At 58.5% G+C, this 18,991-nt stretch overlaps 1 protein-coding gene across 1 annotated transcript in view; it reads left to right on the top strand.

Moving 5' to 3' along the window:
* Window positions 1-18,991, top strand: part of SRCIN1 (SRC kinase signaling inhibitor 1) — a 58,627-nt gene that overhangs the window by 20,029 nt on the left and 19,607 nt on the right. Inside the window, 5 exon segments of the mRNA XM_049637545.1 lie at window positions 3,323-3,624; window positions 13,364-13,387; window positions 17,028-17,223; window positions 17,858-18,056; window positions 18,464-18,557. Of these exon segments, the coding sequence (XP_049493502.1) occupies window positions 3,323-3,624; window positions 13,364-13,387; window positions 17,028-17,223; window positions 17,858-18,056; window positions 18,464-18,557 (815 nt within the window).

The following is an 18,991-nucleotide window of genomic DNA, read 5'->3' as shown; positions in this document are numbered from 1 at the left end:
GAAGAGTCTGGTGGACTGAATGAGTAACCAGAAAGGCTGACCGGGGCTCCTCAGGGAAGGAGCTGACTCATAACCCAGGGTGTGTGACTCTGACCTGGGGTTCTTTTCCTTCCAGTGTCCTGACCTCAAGTACCTGGCCTGACTCCAAGGGAGAAGTTCAGGCCTGAGTCCTCTGAGCCCCACGGGCCACCTTCTCCTAAGGGCAACAGGATGGCTCTGCAACTGAGAAGCCCAAGTCAGTCCTCCCGGCCCCCTGGGGCCCTGCAGGAAGGAGGGAATATGCATTGAGCCTCACTCCTTTCCCCAAGCTAGTTTCTGTCTTTGTTAAATAAAGCCTAGGATCTCAAATCAAAGCCCCTCCTCCCCACTACCCCTCAGAGATAGCAGATTGTCTCTCCTGTTCCACCCCCCTCTGCCAGCCCCCAGAATCCTGCTCCTGCCTCTGCCCTGACTCCTCCCTCCACCAATGCCCGGGCAGCGGATGGGTGAACCCTGACCTCAAGGAGGCAGGGACAGACCTGGCTTTACACTCACCATCAGGGCTGCTCGGCAACCCCCTCCCCAGTGCACTGCCCGCGGTGAGATTTATAGGACTGCAGTCATAAATAGGGCTGCAAGCACATGTCCACTGTCCGTGTCTGCTCCCCCTCCGCTGCCCGCTCTAGCAGCCCGGACCCCTCCTTGCCAGCCCCGCCGTGCCCCTCTAGCCGACCTGGCAGAGCCTGGGTGACCCCTGGACTCCCCATAGTCCCTGCTGGTCTCTGTTGGCTTCCACCCAAACATGCTAGGATGTCTCCCTAAGAGCTGGCATGGGGAGGTGGGGATGGGGGTTAGGAGCTCTTGTGGGTCCCAGAGGGCAGAAGGGCAGGAGCGGGGAGAGGAGAACTGGAGGCCCGTCCCCCACACCCGTGTGTGTCCAGAGCCCTTGGAGGGCACGGCGAGCCTGGCTGGCACAAGGAGAGAGGTCCCTCTGGCTCAGGCAGGGCTGTGCCGGACTCTAGAGCTGGGGCTCCAGCAGCAAGGCCGGTGGGCAGAGAGAGGGCTGCGGCCATGGAGGTGCCCAGTGCACATCCCCGCTGGTGGTGGGGGTAAGTGGAAGAGAGAGAGAAGCTAAGGGTCATGGCTGGAGCACCTCCAACTTCTCCTGGGTGATTATTCAGGTCATTCCTTTTCAGCCACATTCACTGGTACCCTGGATTGCCACCAGCCCCTCAAGGGCAGGGACTGGGCCTTCATGAAAATGGCCCCAAATTTCCCAGCCTCACTCAATCAGGGGCCATCTTTGGGAATTTCCTTCAGATCAGGGACCCTCTGCACGCTGTGAACTCAATATGTTGTTCATTAACTCCCTTTGAACCTAAATACATTTACTTAAAAGGAAACATTATCTCCTTACCTTCCCAAGGAATCATATCCATGAAATCAGTGGCTGGACCTTCTATTTGGAGTTTTCCTAATCCTTATGAAAATAAAGGTATGAGTGTTAAACTGTGAAACAGTGTTCCTCCCAAGGTCAGCTCTTGTGTCTCTGGACCTCATGCCAGAGGGAGGTGAGTGCAGTGAGAGGGACAGACGCCCGGGCGTGGGGGAGGGAGGAGGGACCCCAGACCCAGTGCCAGGCTGAGGAGACAGCAGGTAAACAGAGAGGAGTGCCCCGTGCTGTTGTCATTGTTCTTATTAAGAGACAGTTGTTGAGAAAAGTGTGATGGGAGGGGATGAGGCAAACCTAAGAGATGTTGGGGTCGAATCTGGCCTGCACCACTCACGGTGGCTTTGAGCACATCACTGGACTCCTCTGACCTCGGCAGCCCCATCTCTGAAGTGTGGCCACAGTGATAACCCCCCCACAAGGGGTGCTGAGAGGCTCGCAGGCCATAATGACGGCGGTGGGTCAGGCCCTCGGAAGCCGTGGAACTCTGTGTCTGTGGAAGCCATCCTTCCCTTAGTTTTGGTGGGAGGTGCTGGGTCCTCCGCTCCCCAGATCTACATGCCTCAGCCATAGCCTAGGGAGGAGTGTGGGTGTGGGTGGGTGTGTGTTAGGTGAGGGATTGCTTTGCCTGAAATGTGGCTGAATTTCTTCTGTCCTCCTGTGGTGCACAGGAGGTGACGGAGGCCTGGCAGCAGGCCTAATGCCCAGTAGATGTGTGGAGGGAGGGGGCTGACCGGGCACTCCAGCTGGATGGAACCTGGCTGGCTCCCAGCATCCCCAGCCTCCTCTTCTTTGCCCCAGTTGGCCCTGTGAGTCAGCTGCTGTGTGGGTGCATAGTCTGCTGCAGCGTCCGACGCCCCCAGACCTAGGCTACGCTTGGGGACTGCGGCTTTGAGGCTGGTGGATTGTGGGGCTGGGGGTATGCCAGGGAGACTGTGTTTGTCTCCCTGCGAGGGACACCTGGCACCTGTTGTGGATGATACCACAGCTGGCATGGGTGACACTCTGGAGCTTTGAGGCTGGAGGATGCGAGACAGCAGGGCTGGGCCTGGCGAGGCCAGGACTTCGGGGCTGGTGGGCATGTGGGGAAAAGATTCAGAGTTCCACGTGGGGACCTCAACCCCCGGCCTTCCCTTTTTTCTGCTTCTGTACTGTCCTTCGTCCCCTGTGCGTCTCTTAAAGGTCTCCAACTGTGTGTGTGTGTGTGTGTGTGTGTGTGTGTGTGTGTGTGTGTATGTGTTGGGAGGGGAGACTGAAGAAAGGGGTGGTGGGAGCGGGAAGGGTCCCAGGGTGAGGGCTTGAGCTGTTCTGTCTGCTTTCTTTTTCCTTTGAGTTTGTCCCAAGTCCATCTCTCTCTCTCCCTCACTGTTTTCTCTGTGCCCAGCCTCCCCTGTCTGTCCATCTGTCTGTCTCTGGGGAGGGAGGGGAAAAGGGGGGTCCTCGCCCCACTCCTTAGAGGACGCTCGTGAAAGGAAGACAGTACAGGCTCCTTTCCACACCTTTCAGGAAGCATCTAAAAGGAAACTCCCCTTCCCTCAACCTGTTCACACTAGCATTAGGAAGAAGGGGGTATGTGGCTAAAGAGGGAGGCACAACCCAGGCTCCCAGCCCCTCCCTGGCCTCAAATAACCCCTCACTTGAAGCCATCACCCTTCCAAACCCACCCGAAGAAAAGCACGAAGCTGGACCCCGCCCTTGCGCCCCAACTTCCTTGGAGCCCTCCCCCCTGCTGCCTCTTAGGCGTCCTAGTCGGGGGTGGGCAGCCCGGGTCTCAGCCCCGTGCCTGTTGCCCCGCCTTAGGCCTGCCCCTCCCCGAAGTGACCCAGGGGAGGGCCGGGCAGCCCCGTGCTGGACGCCCCGTGACCCCGCCGTGCCCCCTCTCCCCTCTCGCAGATCCGGAGCGGAGCAGCCCCCCCATGCTGTCTGCGGACGATGCCGAGTACCCGCGGGAGTACCGGACCCTGGGGGGCGGGGGCGGCGCGGGCGGCGGGGGCCGGCGCTTCTCCAACGTGGGGCTGGTGCACACGTCGGAGCGGAGGCACACGGTGATCGCCGCCCAGAGCCTGGAGGCGCTCAGTGGGCTCCAGAAGGCCGATGCCGACCGCAAGCGCGATGCGTTCATGGACCACCTCAAGAACAAGTACCCCCAGCACGCCTTGGCCCTGCGCGGTCAGCAGGACAGGATGCGAGAGCAGGTGAGTGGGGGCTGGCTGTGGGCTGGGGAGGGGGGGGGGTCTGACGCCGTGCTTCCCTGCCCCCCAGGCTCATCCCTATTCCGAGAGGCATCTGAAGAGAGAGCGGGAAGGGGGTGGCAGGGAGTTGGCCTGGTTGGCCTTTTCTGGAGCCTGGGGAGGTAGGGGGTGAGGGCTCAGCCTCCAGACCTCTGCCCTTTCCTCCCGGAGTTGGGAGCCCTCGATGGAACAGAGAGGCAGAGATGCTGTTGGATTGGGCAGAAGGACAGGAAGGCTGTCTTGGAGGCCAAAGTTGTGGTGGGGAGGAAGAGGGGACACTCTTGGGGGTTGACTGTTCTGAGCCTGAAGGTCCGTCCAGCCTGGAGTTGAGGCTCTTGGGGTTGGCACCTCTGTGACATGGCCCCCTTTGGGAACCTCAGTAGGCTGGGTCTGATGTGCCCCCAGCCCCTGCAAGAACAGAGCCCAGGACTCTTGGGGCCTTTTATCCTCCTCCCTCCCTGTTCCTTCCCCCCCGAGGCTCGCTGTGTGACTTCTGGCCAGAGGCTGCCTCTCTCTGTGCCTTGGTTTCTCTCCTGCCATCAGTAAGGCTTACAGAGGCGTCAGGGTCCCTGCTTCCAGACCAGGGCCTGTCTCCTTCTGTATGGGGTGGGATGCTTCACCTGTAAACCTCTCCCAGATCCTTGAGTTCCTGGATGCACCTCTCCATTCAACTGTAACCTTCTTGTCTGTAGGAAAGTTCTTTCCTGGGGGTAGCCTTCTGCCTACAGTCCCACATTGGCGAGATGCCTTGATGGCTGCTGAGACCCAGGCATTGTCCCCTGGGAGAAGGGAAGTGGGGGAGAGGAGTACATTTCACCCACACTATTTCAGAAAGGCTGGTGGTGTCGGTCCCTGATCCCATACCTGTCTTGCTCTGTCCTCCTTTCCAGGTACTGCTGGGTGTGGCTGGGAAAGGGGAAGAGTATCCCCATTCCTGTTGTCACAGCAGGGAACAAGGACACATTGGGACATGTGGCCCCTGATGTCACCCCCAGTTCTGTCTTGCTTTTGCCTTTTCCCAGCTTCAGAGTCCTCCTGGGAGCAGAGATCTGATTGGAATAGGGGAGAGTTGCATTTGGAGATGTGGCCCTCACCCTCAGGAAGCCCCTCTCAGTGGGTTCCTTCTGTGTGCTCTGGCTTGGGAGGAGGGGCAGGGGCATTTGTGATCTGGAGGGGGTGGAAGAATGCTTACGCGGAAGTATGAGGGGCACAGTCAGTTGGGAGAGGGTTTAGAGGAGAGGAGACCAGGTGGGCAGGCCTGGTCGGGAAAGGAATCCTGGAGGAGGAGGGACCTAAACTAGGTTTAGAAGGATGAAAAGGGTCTGAATGGGCATCGAGGAAGAGAACGTCGTTTGAGGAGCCGGGAAGATTGGGAGGTGAGCACGGTCCTGAGTTGGTTTGGGGACTGGTATAGAAGCCCACCTGGCTGGTGCAGAAGGGAGGCAGTGGGAGGTGTGGGGGCAGACTGGAAAAGTGGGGCCAGATGGTGGTGGCTAGGAGGGCTTGGTTGTTTTTGGATGGTGAATAGGGGAAGAAAGAGAGGAGGAAGAGAAGGTGTTAGGGAGGGTGAAGAGATGGGGGGTTGGAGAGAAGGCTGAGCAAGGCTTGCTTGCTGCCTGGACCGAGGAGCCAAAGACAGAAAACCTGGGTAGCAGGGAGCTATGGGTGCCTTGGGGAGGAATAAGTGGGTGGGAGGGAAATGTTGGGGGGATGGGAGACAGGAATAGGGGAGGTGAGTTTGCAGAGCGGGGAGGGCATTCCCAGGGATGTCCATTAGGGGCGCCATAGGTACGGCCCAAGACTGAACCAACAACAGCTTCAGGAGGCCAGGTGAGCATGATCTGGGCAGAGTGGCAGTGGGACCTGGGGCATAAGCACGGCCACCAGGGCAGAATGGAGTCTGAGAGGGGAGAGGGCCATGACAGTGTGGAGGAGGAGGAGGAGAAAGGCCCAGCAGGAGGACCACCAGCGCTTCCGAAGTCAGGAGGGAGAGAGAGAAACAGCCATTGGCACTGGCTGGGACCTGTGGGTCCAGAGGGTCCCCCTCGTTTCTCGTGGTGTGGTGAGGTCATGGCCAGTTTCAGGGGTTGAGGAGCTTGGAGGTGGTGGCAGAGCTGTGGCGCAGAGCAGTCTGGGAGGTTCGGCCATAAAATGATGAAGATGGCAGGGGTGATGGCCTCGAGGGGCAGCAGGCCTGCGAGGGAAGACATGGGCACGTTTGAGGGCCTCGGACGTGTCCGGCACGTTCCGTAGCACAGATGGGCGCTCAGCAAATACTTAGTAAATGAGTCAAAGCACAGCACCTTGCTCACGAATTCATTCCTTTGTTCATTCACTCATTCATTTCCTCGAGTAGAGTGAGTGGGTAGGATCTCAGACGTCTCCCTTGCCACGGAGGGCTCGGTGGCTAAGCGTAGTGCCGGCTGGGTGAATGTCGGTGGAATGAATGAAGGTGAATGACTTTGGGGATGGCGAGGGGGAAGAAGGCCTTGGGGGAGAGGTCCTGGGTTAATGGGTTTCAAGTCTTAGGTGTGGTGTGGCCTGGGGTTGGGAGACAGCAGGGAAGAAAGAGGTGCTGTCGGTGCAGAGGCACGTGGGAGTGAGGACCCCTGCGGACTGGTTCCCCGTCTCTGTGAGGGAAACGAGGAGCTGGAGGAGAGGACAGGTGAGGAACAGCTCCTTGGTGGAGTGTCCAGGGAGGCAGTCAAAAATTGAAGAAAGGGAACTCAGGAGTATCTGACGGAGGAGACCCCCTCCTGGGCTGAGGCAGCCCCCAGTCGGACACGAGAGAAACATCCAGAAACAGACCAGGGGTTCTAGTTAGAGATCCAGCCTTGGGAAGGGACCAGCCAGTGTTGCAAGTTCCCTCTGGGGTGTGAGTTCCGTGCCAAACCTTGCCCCAGGAATGTCCCTCCCCGCCCCGTCACAGTCCCCCAGCGGCTCCTGCCCGCTCCCCCTAATGGGGTATCCCCCCCTTCGCACACACAGGTTGGCGGCTGGACCGTGGACCCCGTGTGCCTCCTCAGCTCCCTCTGCTCCCACCTCCATGGCGACTCCGCCCCCTCCGGGGCTGGCCAGCCGGCCCAGGTGAGTCACCCACTTCCCTCACACTCCCCAAACCCCTGGAGGAGTTTGGCTTGGGGAAGACTTTTTTTTTGGAGGGGGGATATCTAGGACTTTAATTTTGCATCCCTTTCTTTTATGTAGGAGCCTCCAGTTTCCGGAGACTCGTGCCCTGTACTCTCCCCTGATTATCTGATTCCGACCACTGCCTCCCCAAAAGTTTGGCTTTGGGGAAGGAGTTTTTTGAGGAGGAATATTCAGGTTTTGAAAACAATTTTTGGATTCTTTTCTCCTTTAAACAGGAGTACCTCCCCTATCCTCATCCATCGGTTTTCAGGAGACTCCTGGGCCCTGTACTCCGTTCCCATGCCCACAGCAGACCATCTCACTCCCATATCCCCACCCTACCTTTCCATCTCTGAGCAGAACCAACCTTCCCCTGATGCCTTACCATCAGGGAGTTCTTCACCATGTCTCTCTACCACCCTTCTCAGTACGCTCAAGGCTTAGTTTCCAATTTTTAAGAGGACTTTGGCATCTAGCTATTTGTTCTGAATTTGTTCCCGGATTCCTCAGCAAGCCTCAGTTTCCCAGATGGGAAGATGGATCTCAGCTTAGACAGGAGCACACTGAGGCGGGGCTTGGGCTCCCAGCTCAGGCTTGGGCCCTGCCAGGGAAGAAAAGTAGGCATCTGGGGCCCAAACAGGGAGGAGGGGTCAGGGAGTCAGAGTTGCAGCAGGGAAGGGGCCACCCTGAGAGGGCCTTGGCTTGAGGCTGTTCAGCTGTAGGAGGCAGAAAAGATGCAGAAACGAGGAGTCCAAGGGGTAGCATGGGTACCAGCTTCACTTCCTCACACGTCCTGCTCCCCCTGGGGACCGGCAGCAAGGCTTGACTTTTTCAAGGAGAATTAGAAGGAAAGATGTGACAGCCTAAGAAAGGGCAAGGCTCCAGAGCACGGACGTTTTAGCGGAGTGTAACTCAAGTCTAGTGACAGATTGGCACGCTCGGCGTCACCCACAGGGCATTCGGCCTGCTTCCCTTCTTGGCTCTCGGCCCCATCTTGACTGAACTTCGGGCAACAAATGTGTCTGCCCCCAAGGCTGGATGGCAAATGGGATAGACTTGTCCTGAGTGGCCAGGTACACATGGAGGCTAAGACGGGGCTGGGACAGGGATGGTGATGGGGCAGAGGATAGACACGATGTGCCTGGGGCATACAGAGGCCTCCCCAGATGACGTGTCTTAGAACTAGATATGGTTGGGGTGCCGGAGAGGAGTGAGGCTGAGCTGGGTGAGCTCAGTTGTCCCTGGTCATGGGGCTTTAGGCCTGTCCACATCTGGAATTTGCTCTGATGGAGGAAATTCCATCAGAGTTTGAAAAGACCCTGACCCCAGGGCTTTGTAATTACAGAGGCAAGCGGCTGTTCATAGGCTCTTGTCATCACTTGCTACTCAGTGCTTATCACACTTCCCCATGGCTGAGTCTGAGGCTCTCCTTTATGTAAATGAAGTGTAGGATCAGAGAGTGTCAGCAAAGGCCGGAGTTACACAGCAGAGCAAGATCGGAGGCCATCAAGGAAGCTTAGGCGTCCTAGGCCTCCCAGACTTCGCTGGGAATGGAGTCATCGGAGAGCTGAGGAGGGCAGCGGTGCACAGCTGAGACCCTGATGGGGAGAGGCCATGATCTCGAGGGTGACAGGTCGGGAGGCAGGACACTCTTCCCCCCAACCCTAGGCCAGACCTTTGGGAGTGGGAGCCTAAAGAGGACCCTGGGAGAGGACCAGAAGCTAGACTCCAAGCCGCAGCCCCTCCCCCGCTTCCACTAGGCTGCCTAACCTCCCTCCCTCCTTCTGCAACCCGAGTCCCGCGCGGCGGGCCGGCGTATCGGGTGACCGCGGCGACGCAGCCACCAGCCTCCGCCGATCCTCGGCGGGGCTGCGCCGGCGGGGCCGCGCCGGGGGAGGGGGCCGGAGAGAGGATGTGCTCGGCGGCGCGCCGCGCCGCGCCAGGTGGAGTCGCGGTTACCGGGGCGACCGGGGCCCGGGCCGGCTCCGCGGCGGCGGCTCTCGCATTGCAGCAAAGGGCACCGGCGGCGGCGGCGGCGGCAGCGGCGGCTGCGGAGGCGGCCGGGGGAGGGGAGAGCCCGGGCGGGTGGGAGTAGGGGGCCGCCCTCCCTCCCCCGCCGGACGCGGGACCTGGGGCTGGGGGCCCCGCGCATACACCTGTGGCCGCAGGTAAGGAGGAGCGGCTGCGGGGGCCGGGGCCGCAGCCTGAGGTTCCGCGGGCGGCGGGGCACGGAGACGGGAGCCAGCTCCGCGGCTCTGAGGGGCGGTCGGGGGGTGGGAGGCGCGCAGGCCGTGGCGGTTCCCGATCCCCGAGAAACGTCCCCTCCCCTCCCCCACCGCGTTCGCAGCCTTCCGCGTGGGCCGGACCCCCACCCCGAAATGCGGCTGGCGCCTCCTCCCCCATCCTCGGAAAGTCATGACCTTCCTGGGGTGCGCCCTTGCCCCCGGCGCGGCGCTGGTCCCGCAGCGCCCCCCCCCCCAACCCCCACGTTCTGCATTGGGGGGGGGGTAGGAGGTGAGGGTGTCGATGGGCATACCTGGGGGGAGGGTCGTGAATGTGCGTCGTGGTGGGAGGCTGGCCACACGGGGACACGTTAGGTAGCCCTGGGGGTGCTGGTGTTTACGTGGACTAGTGTTCACAGGAGTTGAGAGGTGGGTGTGTGCGCGGGTGCACGCGGAGCCAGGGGATTAAGGAGCGGGAGGTGAGACCCGTTTGCTAGTCCTCCCTTTCCTGGAGGATGCGTCGTCGGGGCTTGAGGTCAAGGAGGGGTCACGCAGCTCACCTAGCCTACAGGGGACGTCTGCCCGAGGAGCGAGGAGCTGAGACCTCAGCTGGCTGGGCTCAGGCTCCCAGGGGGCACGGCCCCGCCCCTCCCAGGGCTTGGCCCCGGAGAAAGGGATCAGCTGCAGCGGGAGGGAAGAACCCCACTAAGGGCTCTTAAGGTGGGGAAGGGAGGGGGTTAACTCCTCAGCCCCCCACCCCCACCCCAGAGGGAAGAAGCTGTTTCCTTTTCTCACCTGGGAGTTTGAGGACTCCCCAGCCTTGCTTTCCAGGGTCACCGGGAAGCTTCCCCCTCCGGTCATTCTGAAAGCCTTTTCCCTAGACAGTGAATGCTTGGCTTCCAAATCAAATCCTTAAGGACACCTTTCATTTTGCCCCCTGCTCTCCTAAGATTCTTTCCTACAAGTGAGTACCCTTGGCAAGGGCTCTCCCACTCAGACCTTCCTTTTTTCCACCTTCTCACCATCCTCTGGGAAGGGGAGACCCCCCATCTCTGAATATGGGGGATGGAGAGAGCTCCTTCCTGAAACTGGAGGTGTTTGCTGGGGGTGAGGGGCCAGACCTCTCTTGGGCCCTTCCTGCTCTTTGCCCTCCTTCCAGGCAGTTTCTGGTGTTGGGAAATTCCCAGGGGAAAGTCTCAGAAGGCTGAGCAGTGCTGGGTGCCAGGAGATGGTGGGAGTGGTGCCAGACAAGAGTATTCAGAGACATCCCCTCCCCTCCTATGGGCTGGTCCTAGTTTCTTCGCATTCGTTCATGGTCAAATATTTGTTGAGGGCCTACTGACATACAAGGCATTGTGTTAGGCAAGCAGGAGGAACAGACAGCCAGGGAAAGGGTGAGGAGGTTGGATGGGGAGAACCCCACCTTAGCAAATGGGGGTGGGGAGCTCTCTGCTCTCGGTCACCCAAGGCTGTCCTGTGGGTTTAACACCCTGGAAAGAGAGACAGAGGATGGATGGCATTTCTAGGGACTTCTCCCCACTTTTGTCCTCCCCTTCCCCCCCAAGGACACTGAGTTGCCAGGAGACTATGTGTCTTATTCCTGGTGGGGCCAACACAAAAGAGGATCTTTCTTCCCACTTTCCAGAGAGGCTGCGGGGGCAGAATCTACTCAGTGTGCCCTACAGGCCAGAGCCCAAAGTCTCAGCCTCACTCCAAGTTTGCCAAGCACAAACGCAGCAACTCTTCCATTGTTACCCTCTAGTGGGGCTTGCCTGGCCTTTCCTGTGGCACTGATGCTCCCCAGTCCTCTTCCCTGTCCCCAGGTAGTGACCCCTCCCTTCTGGGTCTGACTGCCCCACGGATGTGCCCAGCCTTGGGAGTCTGGGCACACCTAGTGTGGCTGTAGCCAGGCCCCAGAGGCGCAAGGCGGCCCCAGCCGTCTGCACATACTGAGTCTGATGTGTTGACACTGGGGGCTGGGTGGGGGTGGGGGATCCTCTGCCTGTTTTGAATCAGGAGTTAACCTACCTAATGCACGATGTCTGGGATGTCATAGGCAGGCGGCAGTGGCTCCGTGACCTGACGAGTGGGGGGAAGGAGGGATGAGACTTTCTCTTTGTATGTGAGCATTGTGTGGGTGCTGTTTTGTGTGTTTCTGCAGTTGAGGTGTGTGTGTGTGTGTGTGTGTGTGTGTGTGAGCGTGCACACACTTGTGAATGGTATCTTTGGGTGTCTCTGTGACTCTGGGGGATGTTGACAGGGGATGTGAATGGTGCCGGCGCCTCTGTATTTCTGTGCGGGGAGCTGGAGCGTGTGTGATGCAAGTGAGGGGCCTGCGAGGGGTACATACTTGTGCATGAGTGGGACTGCTCTCTGTATGAATGTCTCTGAGCTTCTGGGGTTGTTTCTGACCGTGGAGGGCTTCTCTCCAAGTGCTTGTGTCCTTTTGTGAGCGTGTTTTCGTTACTCAGGGTGTATCTGTGGCCATGTCCTTATCTGAGAGCGTCTGAGAGTCTGTGCTCGGCTCGGCGCGGGGCCTGCGTGTTTCGGGGCACCATGGGTGGCCTGCACGTATGCTGTGTAATGATGGTGGTAGAGGAGGGACGGCGGCCTTCTCTGAAGAGCCGTCCATCACCGCCAGGGCTGCAGACATGACTCCCATCAGAAACCTTCCCGTGCCCTCTGCCTGCCTCTGCCTGCCCCCCGTGTGTCCACTCCCTCTGCTGCCCCTCCCCTTCCCAAGGCCACAGGCAGCTGTGGCTAGGGCCCATTACTCCAGCCTCTTGCCTCCCCTCCCCTCCCCTTGGCACCTGTGGGCAGCCCCTGGCACCCACGGGGGTGGCATGTGTCCATAGATTGTTCTAGGCATTGGCTGGAGCACAGACTTTGCTGTCCCCTTCCCTTGCCTGGCGTGTGACTATCTTTTGTGTCTCTTGGAGCCAGTACTGAGGGGGAGAGGTGGCAATCGTAGCTCGGACAGGGATGGCCCTGGTGAGTGAACCCCTTCATCCCAGCCCAAGTCTGGCCTCACCCCCCACTCTAAAGGTCTAACTCCATCCCAGCAGTGCCCCTCGACTCAGCCTCCAACCTACTCCTCTCGGCCATGAAAGCATTCAGGTGGCACAGGATACCCCTCTGTGATGTCCTGCCCCTATCAGGGATCCTCAGTCAGTGTCCCTCTTCTCTGTCAGTGGCTCTGAGGATGGGGAATCTTGTCTGCTTGTGCCAGGCACCCCAGTGCCGGGCCATCTGCTGCCTCTGTCTTCCTGCTGAGGCTGGCACCGGTCAGCAGGGTGCCCTCAGCTTTGCCAAGAACCAGCCCAGCCTCTGGCCTCCTTCCTTGTCCTTAGCCATCTGGAAGGGCCTTCTGGTCTCTGGGGAAGACAGGGTGACCCTAGGTTGTTGTGAATGAGGAAGAGCCTGAGTTCCCCTACTCTAGGGGTGCAAGGAGCCTTCCTCTCTCATCTATCCGGCCAGAGGACGTTGTCCACACTCCCAGTCTCTACGGCCCCCCTTGCTGCCCATGGCTCCCCGTGGTGGACACCTGTCCACTTTGCTCTGTAAATCCAGTCCATCGTGGTACACAGGCCTCCCTGCCCTGGCCTTGGCCCCCGGCCACCCTCTTCTACCCTGTGCCGTATCAACCACCCACCCCCACCCGCCCCGGACTCCAGTTCTGACCCCACGGTGCTTCACTCAGATACTTTCTGCCTGTTCGCCTAGTGAAGTCTAAATTGAAACCCACCCAGCTGGCCCCAGCCCCTTTGCAGCCCAATCTCCTACTTTCCCAGGCCTTACACCCCCAGCCAGACTGGACTAGTGACTATACCCTCAACACGCTCTCTGCTTGCCTGCCCCTGGGCACTTGCCTGTACTGTCCCCTCCGCTCAGCATGCCTTTCCTCCCAATCTCCAGCTGCTCATTTTTCGAGACCCAACTCAAATGTCGCCTCTTCCAGGAAGTTTCCCCTGGCCAGTCACAACAGATGCCACTTCTTTGACCCCGCAGCTCTGATTCATCTCTGCTAGTGTCTCATGGGTTCTCTACATCATGGTCATCGGTGCCTTTTCCACCTGTAACTCTCCGAGTTACCGTGACTAGAAGGCGTAGCTTGTGAACATCTGGAATGGTTCTCCCTTGTCCCCACCAGGCAGCCTGGAGCCTGCTCAGGGCTGGCCTGGGTCTCAGTAGGGGATGGGATGTACCAGGCACTGCTTCCTTCCTGTTCCTGGGAGGGCAGAGGGCCCTCATCCCAGAGCTGAGTGCTAAGCTCAAAGGGTCTCTATCCCACCTCCACCCCTACTCTCCCCTCCCCACCCTCGCATAACCATCTCTTCTCTTATTTCCATCAGCAGCCAAACTACTGGAGTTTCAAGGTCAGTGCGTGTGCTTCTCTGCTTCCATGACAACTGCATGTGCTCTCCTGCCCCTGGCCCTCCCTGCACATGCTTTGCACAGGGGTGTGCGTCTGCACGGGACCTTCTGGTGTGGGCGGTGGGCTTTGGGGCTGCAGGCTGTGGCTGCTGCTTTGAGAGAGTCTGGGTTCGCCTGCCAGGGGCTCATGGATCCAGAGTGGGAGTTTGGGCCACCCCTGCTGGGGATCTAGGCTGGGGGTACTTAGGCTTTCCCAGGCTGGGAGGGGCATTTTGGAATGAGAGAGGCTGCCTGACATTTACCTCCCCCTGGAGACACTGCTGGCTCTGAAGCAGGGACCTGCATCCCGTGATCTTGTCAAGAGCCCGCTTCTCTGGACTCGGCTCTCATCTTCCAGGGGGGCCTTGGGTCTATGATGAGCCCCTCATCCCTTTCCTACTTGGCACTTTGGGGAGGTGGTCAGTGCCAGGCAAGAGAGTCACAGCTCTGCACCCCAAGCCTGTTGCCCAAGTGGAGGGCTAAGCTCAGAGACAAGTGCCTTCCTGCCTCTCCTGGACAGTTTGGATTATCCACAGCTGGAGAGCTCTCTGCCCCCTCCCGGGGGCATCCTGCTGAGCCCTGAGGGAGCGCTCTCAGGTGCCTCCTCTGCCTCTCCTGGCAGCCAGGCCCAGGACCCAACCAAGTTAGGCTGCCACTTGTGTCCCAGAGTCTCCAAGTCCCAGGCACCATGACAGGGACTCATGACAGGGACAGTCATCTCATTCTGAGCATCTTGTTTGCATGCACGCTCCCAGAGAGAAGTCCTTGAATCAGAGAAATCATGGAGTCATAGACACATGTGAGGCACACAACTTTTTTGGAGGAAGCGGTAGAATGTAATGGTTTAATGCATGGGCCCAAGAGCCTGGTGGTGTATTCCAGTCTGTTACTAAACTAGCTGAGTGACCGGCGGCAACTTACATAATCCCCTGGGCCTCAGTTTCTCCTCTGTAAAACGGAACAACAACATCGGCATCATAGCATTGTTGTAAAGCTAGAAGAGATGAGATACTGCACGTCCTAATCACAGTGCCTGGCTCCTGGCGAGCCTTCCATGGTAGCTCTTAGAATCACAGAAGCCGACTGGGTTCCCAAATCAGAATCACCTTGGGAACTTGTCAAAAATCCGGAACTCCAGAGATTTGGATTCAGTGAATGTGGGGTCCTGGAAAGAACGCTTTTAAAAGCTCCCAAGTGACCCTGCCCCAGTCTGTGGACAGCCTTTGGAGACCTTGGATCCTAGTCTGACCGTCCCCACTCAGGGTTCCCTCTGCTGGATCTCTGACCAGGAGTCATCGGCTCCTTGCTAGAATACCTCCAGTGACAGGCGCACACTGCCTCCCACAGCAGCCCCTTCCTATCTTTGGACAGCGCTGCTTGAGTTACCGTGTTATTCTCTTGCCATCTCCCTCGTAGATAGGAAGTCCTGGATGTCTCACTTTTTTTCTGCCCTCTTGACTCAGCCCAGGACTAGAGAGAAGTGCTAATGGGCTTTCTCTCTTTTCAAGAGGGTTTTCCACAAGGGCTATGAGAACGGAAAGGTGTACCTGGGGCCAAGATGGAGACGGACGCTAGCAGGGCAAGGGAATGTGGCTATCTCTTCTCCCAAGGGTTGCCTCGACAGGCATCTGCCTTCTCTGCAGTCAGCCGCCCCTAAGAACCCCCACTTCATTCTGGCCCCTGTTCCATCTTCTTACTGGCACCTCACCTGTGTCCCCAGGCACTGTGGCTACCCGTTACTCTTCATCCCTGCTAGCTGCCTCATTCTGCCTGAATTCTGTAGGCCCTCCCCCATTTCATCCTGGCAGCCACTGGCCTTCCAGTTGCCTGGCAACCTCATGGCCGCCAGACAGACCTGGTTCCCCACACCGCTTCGGGGCTGAAGGTGATAGAAAGGGGCACAGGCTGGCACTGGTGATCAGCCTAGTGCTGAGTCACAGGGTACAAAGTCTGGGTATATGCGCCCCCCATGTGGGCTTAGTTCCCACGCTGCCTCCCTCCTCCACAGACCCATACCCACTCACTGGCCAAGGCATTGGGCTTCAGACTGGATGCCCCCTGAGGGCTCCAAATCTGACCTTCAACCTCCCCAAGGCCCCCAGGCCACCTCGGGCACAGCTGGGCACATTGCCCATCAGAGGAAGATGCTCTCTTTTTTCCAGAGTGCTAATCCAATTGGAATATTAAATTGAGTTAATATGAAGATGGAGATTAATTAGGGGCTAATCAGGATGGGGGAAGGAGGGAGCCGAGGAGAATAAATGATTCCTTTCTAGAGATACTTTTACTTTTTTTAATTACAAAAGTGATATATACTGATCGTGCAAAATTCACCCAGCAGACAAATGTATAAAAGAGAAAGCTTTGTCTCAACCCCAACTTAACCAATGTTAATGGCTTTCAGTGATTTGTTGTTGTTAAAAATGGATAACTTACTTTATAGAAAAGTACAATTGGACAACATGAATTTTTCCTTGATAATATATATAAATATGATACATATGTGTATTTAGTGTATGTAACATGGAATATACATAACATAGATCTGACTTACTATCTTCTCCCTTAAATAACAGAGTTTCTGACAGCACCCAGGTTTAAGGGAAGAGGCTGGGGCAGAATGGCAGGAGCTGTGGCCCTGAGTGACAGCCCAGCCTCCAGCCAAATGTAGGCTCTTAAAGTGTAACGGAAATCATGGTGACCCCTCCCTCAAGGGGAGAGTGATCAAGCTGCCCCGGGGACAGGGGACAGTCACTGGGTAACACCCTTCCCTAGCCCCAGCCGGATAGCACCCTCAGCTGTAGCTTCAGGACAAGGGGCTGCCATGTGGGGTATTGAGGGAGGCCTTTCTAGAAGGCAAGCCAGGCCAGTTGGCTGTGTGGCAGCATGTGCCTCTTGCAGGGAGGGGCTGAGGCCGGGCACACATGCCATGTGCTCATGGGGACCACACCAGGCTTAGCATGTACATTGCATGTAGTAGGCAGAGTCTGTTTGAAACCAGAGTCGAGCTAGCTTTGGGCTGGTTCTCCCAGTCAGCCTAAGTCAAGGACATTGTGCCCCTCTTTGAGGGCCCATACCTCCCAGAGTTGGGATCCTGGGACCCCTCATTCTTTTTGCTTCCTCCCTGGACCCTGCTTCCTGCCCCCAGCCGACTCTCTGAACTCCACGAAGGATAAATTCGCCGCTCACAAACCCGCCGCTTAATTAATGTCTGGAACTAATGCCCCAATTTGCTCAATGATTCTGCTGCTCACCTCAGTGACAAATTTGTGTTGTTGTTCTTTGGAAGCTTAAAATAGCAGGCGTGCCCTGGCTCCCGCTCAGATGGTTTCTTGTCTGGCTTCCCAGGGTGCCTGAGTCCTTTGCCCACTCCTTACCTGCTGGGTGTCCTAGGGAGGCCAAGGCCCTAAGTGGTTGGGGAACTCTCCTGTAGCCACACAGCGAGTCTGGAATCCAGGAGACTGGTGTGTGTGTGTGTGTGTGTGTGTGTGTGTGTGTGTGTGTGTAGCTGGCTGGCAGGGGCTCCCTGGGCCCGGATAGAGGCAATGGGCAGAGCAAAAGGGGCTCATGTTTGATTCCTGTCATCCTGCCCTGCCCCTGCAGACCCGCAGCTCACGCCACACTCAGGGAGCCCAGCCCGGGCTGGCAGACCAGGCAGCCAAGCTGTCATACGCCTCGGCTGAGTCGCTGGAGACCATGTCCGAGGCGGAGCTGCCCCTGGGCTTCAGTAGGATGAACCGCTTCCGACAGAGCCTGCCCCTCTCCCGCTCTGCCAGCCAGACCAAGCTGCGCTCACCAGGTACTACTCGCCCAGTCCACCCTCCTCCTGGCCACTGGCTCCTCCCTCTGCTCTGCTCACTCTGAAACCCTCTTCACCCCCTTCACCATTCCATCTCTCCTCAACCAAGCCCCTGGCTCCCTTCGCCACATTCGCACCTCCCTGCCCCCCAGCAGTCTCCTCTCCTTGGGGCCTCTCCCTCCTCAGCTTCTCTTCCTAGCCCTCCTCTCTCCCACCCCTTCGATCCCTTGGCACCACCTGCCCTATCCCTTGCTCTCCCCATCTCCTCTCTCCTTCATCCCCATTCACCGGCCCCCTCTTCATTCCCCTCTTGCTCACCTCTCTTCCCCTCAGCGACAACTCCCTCTGTTTCTGGCGCACCTGCTCCTGCCCCCAATTTCATTTCCTCATCCAGGCTCCTACCTGCCTGGGGTCGAGGAGGTGCCTTGAGAGGACGGCAGCATGAGGGGTGCCTGGGTGCACCTGCACTTCGGGGGCGCGTCTGGTCTCAGACCCTGCCTCTGCAGGACCAGCGCGGCTCCCGAAGGTCCCCCTCAATCTCCCAGCCGGCGTGGTGGCCGTGGTGGTGGTGGCGGCGGTGGCCGTGGTGGTGGCGGCAGCAGCTCTGACAGAGAGGGCGGCGTCTCCTTCGCAGGGGTGCTGTTTCTGCAGTTCGGGGAGGAGACTCGGCGCGTGCACATCACGCACGAGGTCAGCAGCCTGGACACGCTGCACGCGCTCATCGCGCACATGTTCCCGCAGAAGCTCACCATGGGCATGCTTAAGTCGCCCAACACCGCCATCCTCATCAAAGACGAAGCTCGCAACGTCTTCTACGAGCTGGAGGACGTCCGGTGGGCGTGGCCCCGGGGGCTGGGTGGGCTTCCCCAGGCTCCTCCTCTGAAGGGGGGGGGCTCGATTCCCCAGGCCTTTCCCTCCCCAGCTTCCTCTTGACCCAACCTCAGCCCTTCCTCTCTCCTTCCTAGATCATCTTACCCCCTCCCCTCAAAATCATCCACCCCTGCTTAGCTCGTTTTGGCTTGAGCTAACCTGACAATGGCGCGTGAGGCCGAGGAGGTGGGTGGGGGTGGAGGCTGTTGTGTGTGTGTTGGTGGCAGGCAGTCTGAGGCACTGAGCAAGAAGTTAGGAAGAGGCCAGGGGCCCCTCTTGCCACCCCTCTTCCCTCTTTCTGGAGTAGCTACCCCTCCTTATCGCAGGGCTGAGGGATGGTGACCCATTGCACCTTCCCCTTCTCCCCCAGGGACATCCAGGACCGAAGTATTATCAAGATCTATAGGAAGGAACCATTATACGCAGCTTTTCCTGGCTCACACCTTACCAACGGGGACCTCCGGGTATGGCTGGGGATCCCCAGGGGACTGGGGAGGCTGGGCAGATGGGGTCCAGGTGCACAGAATCTAGTTATTTGTCACCAGGGATCAAAGCCAGCTTTTGGGGAAGGGAAGAGAGGCTGAAGCAGAGAGTGGCTGCCACTAACTGTGAGGTCATGGAGGGGTCCCTCCCCTCATCTGCCATGATCCCCTCCTCTGCATCCAGGATTTCCCCAGCAGGCCTCCAGATAGTCTAGGGGGCCTCTATCAGGGACCACTGCTTCCCTTCTTGCTTCCCCAACCCTCACCACAGAGTGGGCTGGGGGTTGCCCCTCTAGTGCCTCTCCATCCGCCACTTCCTCCATGCGGGGACCCCCGATGGGAAAGGGGCCCAAATGCAGCAGGAGGGAGGGAAGGCGGAGAACAGAAGGGACTTCCTAAGCGTCAGGGGGGAGATG

This window comes from Panthera uncia, chromosome E1 (genome assembly GCF_023721935.1).
Source record: "Panthera uncia isolate 11264 chromosome E1, Puncia_PCG_1.0, whole genome shotgun sequence".
NCBI lineage: Eukaryota > Metazoa > Chordata > Mammalia > Carnivora > Felidae > Panthera > Panthera uncia.
Note: the sequence above shows the minus strand (reverse complement) of the source record. Positions and strands in the feature narration are given on the sequence as shown.